This window comes from Hylobates moloch, unplaced genomic scaffold, assembly GCF_009828535.3.
Source record: "Hylobates moloch isolate HMO894 unplaced genomic scaffold, HMol_V3 SCAFFOLD_11, whole genome shotgun sequence".
NCBI lineage: Eukaryota > Metazoa > Chordata > Mammalia > Primates > Hylobatidae > Hylobates > Hylobates moloch.
The window spans coordinates 67,661,228-67,672,203 of NW_026652286.1; the positions used below are offsets into that span (position 1 = coordinate 67,661,228).

The following is a 10,976-nucleotide window of genomic DNA, read 5'->3' on the forward strand; positions in this document are numbered from 1 at the left end:
AGTTCTTACAGGTTTTGGGACAGGCGGTGGAGTTAAGAGCAATGTTTTGGAGTCAGGGGGTGGATCTCACAAAGTACATTCTCAAGGGTTGGGGGAATTACAAAGAACCTTCTTAAGAGTGGGGGAGATTACAAAGTACATTGATCAGTTAGGGTGGGGCAGAAACAAATCACAATGGTAGAATGTCATCAGTTAAGGCTATTTTCACTTCTTTTGTGGATCTTCAGTTGCTTCAGGCCATCTGGATGTGTTTCTGCAGGTCACGGGGGATATGATGGCTTAGGCTGGGCTCAGAGGCCTGACAATGTTAACATATCTTGATGTTAGCATATATTTTAGTTTAGCTTAATGCGAGCTGAATATTTCTTTTGTCTGGTCATATACGTATTTTAAAAATATAATATTCTGTATCTTTTGTTGTTGTTGTTTAGGTATATTGTTTCGACTTCCTAGAAGAGACCCCCAGGTATAGTGGGACACTAGCTGCTACTAGTGCACCCAAGCTTGAGAATCAGGAGAAGCCTCACAGTGACACCCCCAACTGAGGAAACTCGTAGAGCTGGGACATACTCTACTTCTTCAGAAAAATATATACTGACTAGAGTGGAGTCCCCCTGGGGGGTCAGAAAGCCTGCGAGAGATCTCACTTGTTCAAAAGTTCAAGTGTAAGTTACTCCCTCACAGATAAACCAAAGTATTCTGAAAAAACAAAGCGGAGAAAAGAAATTCCTCCCCAGCACTCTCAGGCATCTAGAGGACACCCAAGAACTTGGGAGTCAGCTGCTTCTTGTGTGCAGCCATGAAGTCTGTGCACTCCAGTCCCCAGAACACGAGTCATACCATCATGACTTTTTACCCAACCATAGAAGAATTTACAGATTTCAACAAATACGTTGCTCACATGGAGTCCCAAGGCGCACACCGAGCTGGCCTCGCCAAGGTAATTCCACCCAAGGAATGGAAAGCCAGAAAGACTTACGATGATATCGAAGACATCTTAGTAGCCACTCCCCTCCAGCAGGTGACCTCTGGGCAGGGAGGTGTGTTTACTCAATACCATAAAAAGAAGAAAGCCATGACCGTGAGGGAGTATCGCCACTTGGCAAACAGTAAAAAATATCAGACTCCACCACACCGGAATTTTGCCGATTTGGAGCAACAATACTGGAAGAGCCACCCTGGTAATTCACCAATTTATGGTGCTGATATCAGCGGCTCCTTATTTGAAGAAAGCACTAAACCATGGAACCTAGGACACCTGGGAACAATTCTGGACCTGTTGGAGCAGGAATGTGGGGTTGTCATCGAGGGTGTCAACACACCCTACCTGTACTTTGGCATGTGGAAGACCACGTTCGCTTGGCACACAGAGGACATGGACCTTTACAGCATCAACTACCTGCACCTTGGGGAGCCCAAAATGTGGTATGCAGTGCCCCCAGAACATGGCCAGCGCCTGGAACGCCTGGCCAGGGAGCTCTTCCCGGACACTTCTCGGGGCTGTGAGGCCTTCCTGCGGCACAAGGTGGCCCTCATCTCGCCTACAGTTCTCAAGGAAAATGGGATTCCCTTCAATTGCATGACTCAGGAGGCTGGAGAGTTCATGGTGACCTTTCCCTATGGCTACCATGCTGGCTTCAATCATGGCTTCAACTGCGCAGAGGCCATCAATTTTGCCACTCCACGATGGATTGATTATGGCAAAATGGCCTCTCAGTGTAGCTGTGGGGAGGCAAGGGTGACCTTTTCCATGGACCCCTTTGTGCGCATTGTGCAACCTGAGAGTTATGAGCTCTGGAAACACAGGCAAGACTTGGCCATTGTGGATCACACAGAGCCCATGGTTGCAGAAAGCCAAGAGCTGAGCAACTGGAGAGATGATATAGTACTTAGAAGAGCTGCTCTGGGCCTGAGGCTTCTCCCAAACCTCACAGCCCAGTGTCCCACACAGCCTGTGTCCCCAGGGCACTGTTACAACCCAAAAGGCTGTGGCACTGATGCTGTGCCTGGATCCGCATTCCAAAGCTCTGCATATCATACCCAGACCCAGTCACTTACCCTGGGGATGTCAGCCGGGGTTCTTCTCCCTTCCACTGGAAACTGGAGTTCTGGTCTTGGTCGTGGTCGTGGTCGTGGTCGTGGTCGAGGTCGAGGTCACAGTCGTGGTCATGGTCATGGTTGTTGTAATCGAGAACTGAGGACTGAGGAGCCAACTGTTCAGGCTGCACCCAAGAGGCGCCTTTTAATGGGTACAAGGAGTAGAGCTCGAGGCCACAGGCCTTAGCTCCTGCTTGCCAATGATTTGATGACAAATCTGTCCCTTTGAGTGGTGGCCTTCTGCATCTTGCCAAGGCTTCTGGCTGCTGCTGTGTCCCTGATCTTCAACTCCTGGGGCCCCAACTGGATCGTGATGAAACCATGCACCCTGGCCCGTGCCCACTATCCCTCAACAGCACTACTAGTAATCTCCCTGATGTTGTCTGCATGACTCCTCCCAATGTCATTGTGCCTTTGATTAAGTTTTCCAGGGACACTGGTGGGGACTGGAAATCCCTGGTGAACATGGGCAAGGTTGTAGCAATGGACCACTCTTACGGCTCTAGGGTTCTGACCCCAACTAAGTTTTCCAGAATCTCCTGGGCTCCTGACTCATCTGCTGGGGCTAAAGACAGGCAGAGATATATCACGGAGTTTAGGGATATTTTCCTCCAATGCATGATCAATCGTCTGGATCCATGGCTATGGAATATGGTGACAAATGTCAGTGTCTCTCTTATCCCAACCCCAGGATCAGAGAAGATTCCTGCCAAGGACAATTGTAGCCTGGGTCTCTCCTCAGTGAAGATTCTTTACCTGCAGTAACTGACACATTTCCAAGGCCCCCAGATGCTGTCTCCAACTGTGACAACCAGGGCTCCCAGAGGCTGCTGAAGTCCCCTCCCTAAAGGTTGCCATAGGATGTTGTAGTACCTCTCAGGGACTCTCTGTCTACTCCACATACTGCCTGTGGCCTTCGCCATGGCCAGATGCCATGGACAGCACTTGTTTCTGATGTGCCCCTTAGGATGCCTCCCTTACAGTGCTATGGGTCCAGATCCCATGGTAATTTGAGCCCACATTGGATGATGCTGAGAATCTGACTGAGCCTCTCATTTTTACTTCTCATCTGGTCCTCTATGTCTCTGACCCTGGATTCCACTGGACATTGCTACAACCCCAGTGAGGTTCAGGGCTTCTCACAATCCTTCAATTGCAACATGCCCTTTATCCCAGGCCACCATCCACTGCTCATGTACAAACTAGACTTTTGGCCAACTGAGTTACTTAGCCAGTTATGGTTTCAGAGGTATTTTGTAACTATATTGATGTTAACTAAATTTGCTGTCTCTAATGTATATCTCCAAAGAAAATAAAAGTCTTAGTGCATGTTTTTAAAATTAGAATAATATAAAATAGATTTATCAAAAAGAAAGTGATTTAGAAAAGTGATTGAGATAAAAGAAGGGGGAAACTATACCAAGCAAAAAACAAACATAAAAGTAGATTTACAGATCTTAATATCAGGCAAAACTGAATTGAGATCAAAGGTACATAGCATGGATCTTCACAACGCAAAATACTAAATTTCACAATGAAATTACAGCAGTCATGAATATTCAAGTAAGTTCGACAAAGTATAAATTATAGTAGATAAAAGACAAGTTTAAAGAAACAGATTAAAAATAGGAACATTTAAGTCACCAGTATGGTTTGGATATGTGTTTCTGCTCAAATCTCATGTGAAATTTTAATCTCTAATGTTGGAGGTGGGGCCTGGTGGGAGATGACTGGATCATGAGGGTGGGATGTCATGAATGATTTAGCACTATCTCCGTAGTGCTATTCTTCTGATACAGTTCTAGGAGGATCTGGTTGTTTAAAAATGTGTACCACCTTCCCCCTCTCTCTTCCTTCTGCTCCAGCTATATATGATGTGCCTGTTTCCCCTTTCATCATGATTGTAAATTTCCAGAGGCTTTCCCAGAAGCAGAAGCTCCTATGCTCCCTGCACAGCCTGCAGAACCATAAGCCAAATAAAACTCTTATCTTTATAAATTACCCAATTTCACGGATTTTTTTTTTGATGTAATTTCACTCTTGCCCAGGCTAGAGTGCAGTGGCTCAATCTCAGCTCACTGCAACCTCTGCCTACTGAGTAGCTGGGATTACTAGTGCCTGCCACCACACCCAGCTAATTTTTGTATTTTTAGTGCAGATGGGGTTTAATCATGTTGGCCAGGTTGGTCCCAAACTTCTGACCTCAGGTGATCCACCTGCCTCAGCTTCCCAAAGTGCTGGGATTACAGCTGTGAGGCACCACACCCAGCCTTCAGGCATTTCTTTACAGCAATGTGTGAATGAAACAGTCACTCATCCAAGGCAGAAAAAAATGGAGAAATATAAGGATATGGAAAATTTAAACTACATTAACAATAAGGTAGTATTGACATACTAGATGATAGAAAATACTTCCTCTCTTCAAGTGCCAAAAATGCTACATTTTCACAAAACAATAAATATCTATTACATGCATAAACTCTGCAGCAAGAAAGCCTGATTTTGTTCCCAAGTTTCTCTTATCAGCTTGTGTGACCTTGAAAATTACTTAACCTTATGACTCAGTTTCTTCAACATAAAATGAAGATAGCACCTACCTCATGTGTGTAGTTGACAGTTCTATGAATTAATATGTGCAATTTGTTAACATCAATGCTTGGGACACAATAGCATTATTGGAGTGTTTCTAGATGTAAAACAATAAAATACATAAAGAAATATATGAGATTCACTTACAATAGTGCTGAGGAACATCTGCAGCCTTAAGTATTTTCTCCATCATATTCAAATAATGAAATTAACTGGATTAAACTTCTAATGTACAAGTTAGGAAAAGATAAACTGAAAGTAGGTGGAAGGAATTGATACATGTATATACAGAAATTAATGAGTTAGAATAACTGTAAAATATATACTAAATCAACACAAAGCATTAACTTACTAGACAGAAAAAATTTAAGACATAAATTTCTGTGTCTGAAATATAGAGCAGAAGATCTGCCTATTCAAAAATGACAAGGATTAGACAAATTTGCAGAGGAATTGTGTGATATCTTCATTTCTAGTATACCTAGGCCTTTAAAATGAGAGAGAAAAAATCATATTTTAAAGTAAATACATATTGACAGAAAATCCTGATGAATTGCAGAATGAGAGAAAATGATGGACAAAACTTATTGAGGAACATCAATGTAAAAATTTTAACTTAAATATTAGCTAAGAGAATCTAAATACGTTAAAAGAGTAACATGATGACTACATGGGATTTATTGCAGGAAGGTAACAATGGTTAAAACAAGGAAATCTGGAAATATAACTTATCTTGTAAATATATCCAGAAGTTATATGATTATGTTTATAGATGCTGATAGTCATTTGATAAAATTCAACAGTCAGTCTTGGTCTGCACTCACCCACAAGGAAACAATGAATCCTTCCATAAAATAAAATACAAAATTGTTTATCTAGTAGTGAGATATTTTAGACCCAAGCCACCATTTTCCTTAATGTGAGGTATTTGAGGCACTTCAGTCAATAATTTATGGAATTTGCACTATTAATCACCGACAATATTTTTAGAACTATAATTGATGGAAGGGAAGAGACAAAACTTATTTTGTTGTGGTTGCAGTTGATAAGGCTGAATGTGGGGAAAACTCAAGGAGGAGGTTAAACTTCTAAATGGTTTCTTTATGGCTACCATGCTGGCTTCAACCATGGCTTCAACTTCCAGGAGGCCATGAATTTTGCCACCATGGAATAGATCAATTCAGGCAAAGTGGAGTCTCGGTGCAGTGGTGGGAAAGCCATTGTGGGCATCCTGTAACCCAAGTGCTACGACCTGTGGAAACACAGTCACTGGGGGCAGTTGCAGACCCCATGGAGTCCAGGGCACACGCCAGCCTGGAGATGCCCACCTGGTGAAAGATCCGAGTGCTGGAGAGGACTAGCCTGGCCCCAGTCACCACCCATGTCAACAGGGTCATGACCCACGCAAGCTATGGCCTCGGACTGTGGTTCCCATTACCTTACCCTTGTGCCTGGTGTTCCCATGGCCTTTCCATCCTGCAATGATGCTTCCCAGCCCACGAACTTAGCCTGGACCCACTGCTCACCCCAGCTAGGCCAACCCTGGTCTGACCCCCTCAACTGACAGACGTGGCCATGGTCCTTGCCCTCTGTAACTAGGGGCACAGGAGCCAATACTCCAGGCTCCAGCCAGGAGGTGCCTCTTAATGGTCACCTCAGGCCCTGAGTCTAAGTCCTTGCCCACAGATGGAGCATTGATGAACAGGCCTGCACCACTAAGCCCAGGATACAGGATCCTGCCAAGGATTCTGGGTGCTGCTGGGACCCTGCCTCTGAGCCCATGGTCAGTCTTTGTACCTCACTGCTCTGCTATGTGAGGGCTTATTGATATTGCTCACATTTACATCTCAGAATTTTGGGCAAATTTTCAGACCACTACAATTATAGAGCCTCTCAGTGCTGAGATAGCCCCTCTGGTGAGGCACCTGGGTGCTGCTGAGTATATTAATCATATATTCTTTATCCCGCAAGACCTTTTAATGTCTTGACACTTCTACTTCTGTGTCACCAGCTGAGATTTCATCTATTGGACATGAGTGTCTCTGAGAATGAGGTCTTCCTGGGTTTGCTGGAAACTCATCTATCCCAGCGTCCCAGTTGCTGGAACAACTATGGAGGCTGCTGCACTTCTGAAGAATTCACAATGTGGTTCCCCTTCAATCTTCTTCCCTTACCTACCCCCGCCCCAACTCTCCCTTTCTAGCAAAACTAGCCTCTTATGACCAATTAGGTCAATAGAGTTAGAAAAAAAGTATCATCTTTCAGAGTCATTGAGGTATTCAAAATGTGATGTCACCAGTATTTGTTCACAAATGAATTAAAAGTCACCAAAATGTAAGATCTGACTTTCTTTCTAATATTGTATTTCAAAAACTTGGAAAGGAGGTTATTCTCCATGCATTTTTCTTCATAATTATTTGAAAACTTTTAAGGCAAAATGTATTTTATGGGCTGGTTACATTTTGTGTGGTGATGCTGAGCTCAGGGCACGGTTATGGGGTTCTGGCTGTCTGGCCAGGTGGGAGCACTGGGTTGCAGTCATACTTTGAGGCTGGCCTTATGCCCAGCCTGGTTCTCAGCTAAATAGCAGGACCCAAATTGCTGGGAAAGATGAGCAGACCTAGGCTGAAGGTGCCATTATCTGACTATCTTCTCTCCCGGGCTCCACTGCCTTTTCAAAGCTGTGTGTATATTTCACACTGGTAACTCATTCACTCAACCCAATATTGTCCCCAGATAAGTGAGCAAGATTTCAATCAGGAATGTGTGCCATATAGAAAGTAAAGAAGGATTGGACAACAGAGCAGAATGAGCTGGGGCTGGCTGAGTGGCCGGTCTCAGAAGGATTCACTGAGCAGGAGACTTTGGGGACCCAATTACAAAATGGGGAGGTCCAGAGCAGAATTCCACGCTTGCAGGGACCAGCAAGTACAACGGACCTAGCATAGAAAGTGGTGAGTTTGTATTTCCAGGAATACAAAAGAAGCTTATTTGTGTCTGGGACATAGAGAGGAAGGAAGAGAGGCAGGGGGCAAAACATGGAGGGCCTTGTGTCTCATGTCAGGTGCATTATGTGGTGTTCCTTCAACTTGAAACGAGAAGGCATTAAAACAGCAGTGGAAAAGATGTGAATGACACATTTAAGTAATCAGCTTAGTTGTTCTGTGGAGAATGTGTGAGTGGGAGAAGCAATCAGACTATTTATAATACAAGTGAGAGTGACAGTTGCTTACACTTAATTGTTAGTATTGCAAATGCACAGAAATGGAAAAATTCAGAATATATTTTAACATTGAAAATGATAGTTTTGATGAAGAAGGAAACATTCAGAGAAGCAAACCACTCCCCACCTTAGTACCACCCTTCCTTAACTTCCCCACTCCCATCCAGAATTTCAGGAAGGCTGTAAATTTTGAAGCATGAGTAATCCAAACCTGGTGCTTGTCTAAAGTTCTCAATAAAGAGCAGAAAAACTCTTACCATCCTGTATCTCCCATTCATTCATGCAACTTTGTCTTTCTTAACATAACAAGGAGTTTATTCTTTGGAAAATTCAAGCTGAGGCACAACATAGGGTCTCCAGGCATACAGGAGGATGGACTAAGATGCCTGGCTGAAAAGGGATTTAAGCTAATAGTGACATGGTGGAACCAAAGATGAAAGTACACTTCATTCACTGGAAAGGAGTAGCCCAAGAGAACTGCTGATCCCTGAGTACATCCTGCATGACCAAGGAATGAAATTTTACGTGATAGATAAAAGCTTCATTGGCCCTGGAGTGCAGTAAGCAGACAGTCTTCAGCTGCAGAGAGCTGCCTCACCCAAAGCCATGCCCCTTCCCACTTTGGCCCACATTTCATGACTGCTCAGTGCTGGAGCATAATCTTGGCCATCTTTGCTCAACTTAACACATTGCTGAAGGGTCACTTGTGCTCCAGATTTGCCGAGACTATCTTTGGCCCTAATCCTCAGCTCCAATTTTCCCTGTGCTCAAACATGCTTCCTTCATCTCCTTTTCTCAGATATGGATCCCAAGCACACTTGTTAAGAAAGATCTTGGTGCTGAAGTCTGTTCCATAATGGACTTGTCCTACAACTTTACTTCAGGTTTCATTGTGTTTCAAAAGCCTAATTTTCTTGAAAGAATAAAGAGTAGTCACCCCTACTGAAATCATAGTTCTTTGCATGGTTATTTAGTGATGTGAGGAGATAGAAATGGCCACATGAGAATTTCAGCTTTTAATTTATGGAATTATTGTTGTGACCCCTGGTGAAAACATGTCCCTTTGAACATCAGAAGTCACAAGGGCAAGAAGCAAACATCTTGCCATTGGCATGATGAATCAATACCAGTTTTACTCCTGGATTAACTGGAACCATGTACTCTGTTCTGAGCAAAACAGTATCATGTTCAGAGCAAGTGACTCTCACATACATTGCTTGTGGGAATGTAACATTATACAGCCCCACTGAAAAACTGTTTGTCAATGTTCTGTAAACTTGACCACTTATCTATCCACAGCCGTTCTCTTCTTGAGTATTTACCCAACCACTAAAAATCAGGAACTGTGAATAATCCACGTGTCTGAACAGATGAGTGGAAAAACTATAGCATATTAAATAGTATTCAGTTATAAAAAGCAATGATTCATTTTCTATTCATTCAAAAAAAAAAAAAGGCCAAAATAAGCTGTGCTCATAGAACTTAGGTCGTGGTTGCCTCTGATGAGAGTGGGAATTAACTGGAAAGTTCTAGGCATGTGAGAATATTGTGGGGCTATGGGAATGTTCTGCATCTCATTTAGAGTGATGATTACATGGGTGTATATAAGTTTAAACTGGAGGAATTGGCAGAGCAAGATAGTATAATAGAAGGCTCTAAATCAGATTTAGTCTGCCTTATATCAAATGGATCTAATAGATATTGACAGGACACTTCATCCACCAGTTGTAAAATACAGATTCTTTTCCTCAGCACATGGATCATTCTCAAGAATATACCATATGTTAGGTAACAAAATACATCTTAAAAAGTTCAAAAATTCAAATAATACCAAGCATCTTCTCTGGACACAGTGGAACAACACTAGAAATAGAAATAAGAGGAATTTTGGAAATTATACAAACACATACAAATTAACCAATATGCACCTGAATCTCCGGTAGGTCAATGAAGAAATTAAGAAGGAAATTGAAGAATTTCTTGAAACAAATCATAATGGAAACACAATATATTAAAACCTATAGGATACAGTAAAAGCAGTACTAACATGGAAGTTTATAGCTATAAGTCCCTACATCAAAAAAGAGGACAAACTTAAAATAAACCACCTAATGATGCCTCTTAAAGAAGTAGAAAGGTAAGAACAGAAATAATCCAAAATTAGTAGAAGAAAAGAAATAACAAAGATCAGAGCAGAAATTAATGAAATCAAAATGAGGAAAACAATGCTGATCACTGAAACAAAGTTGTTTTGAAAAGTTAAACCAAATTGACAAACCTTTAGCCAATTAAGAAAAAGAGACAGAAGATCTAAATCAATAAAATCAGAAATGAAAAGGGAGGCATTGCAATAGATACTGCAGAAATTCAAAGTATCATTAGTGGCTACTCTGAGCAACTATATGGCAATAAGTTGAAAAACCTAGAAGAAACGCACAAGTTGCTAGACACATACAACCTACCAAGATAGAACGAGGAAGAAATCCAAAACCTGAATAGACCAATAACAAATAATGAGATCCAAGCTGTAATAAAAAGTCTCCCGGTAAATTAAAGCTAAGGATCTGATGGCTTCACTGCTAAATTCCACCAAACATTTATTTGTTTTTGTTTTTTTATTATTAATTTTTTTTGCACACAAAACAATAAACATTTTCTAAAAATACAAACAAAAAGATGCATATCAAACATATTAGGAAGGTTGCACATGGGAAGACGGGGAATAGAAATGGGGAGTGGGAATTAAAGAAAATAAATGAGAGAGGGACTTTATATGGATCAATGATAATAACTCAATCCTCTATTTGACAAAGAAGAAGGAGAAGGAAGAGGAAGAAAAAGAAAGTGGGATAAAGGATCAGAAAGGGAGGAAAATAGAAAAAATTAGAGTATGACTCCAGGGTGGACCTGTTTTGTTGTCACTGGGTTGGTTGGTTGGTTTGTCTGTTGTATTTTTCATGTTTCCCCATGTTGGCCAGGCTGGTCTCGAACTCCTAGCCTGAAGTGATCAACCCGCCCCAGCCTCCCAGAGTGCTGGGACTACAGGCGTGAGCCACCACGTCCAGCC

At 42.3% G+C, this 10,976-nt stretch overlaps 1 protein-coding gene across 1 annotated transcript; it reads left to right on the plus strand.

The window, feature by feature from the left end:
- The first annotated feature begins 799 nt into the window (after window positions 1-799).
- Window positions 800-2,284, plus strand: LOC116477405 (lysine-specific demethylase 4E). Its single transcript, XM_032168109.1, has one exon. The coding sequence runs from the start codon at window positions 800-802 to the stop codon at window positions 2,282-2,284; it is 1,485 nt and encodes a 494-aa protein (XP_032024000.1).
- The last annotated feature ends 8,692 nt before the right edge of the window (window positions 2,285-10,976 follow it).

Bases quoted from the DNA above. Each gene is read 5' to 3' on its own strand.
- LOC116477405 (XM_032168109.1), top strand. From the start codon at position 800: ATGAAGTCTGTGCACTCCAGTCCCCAGAACACGAGTCATACCATCATG.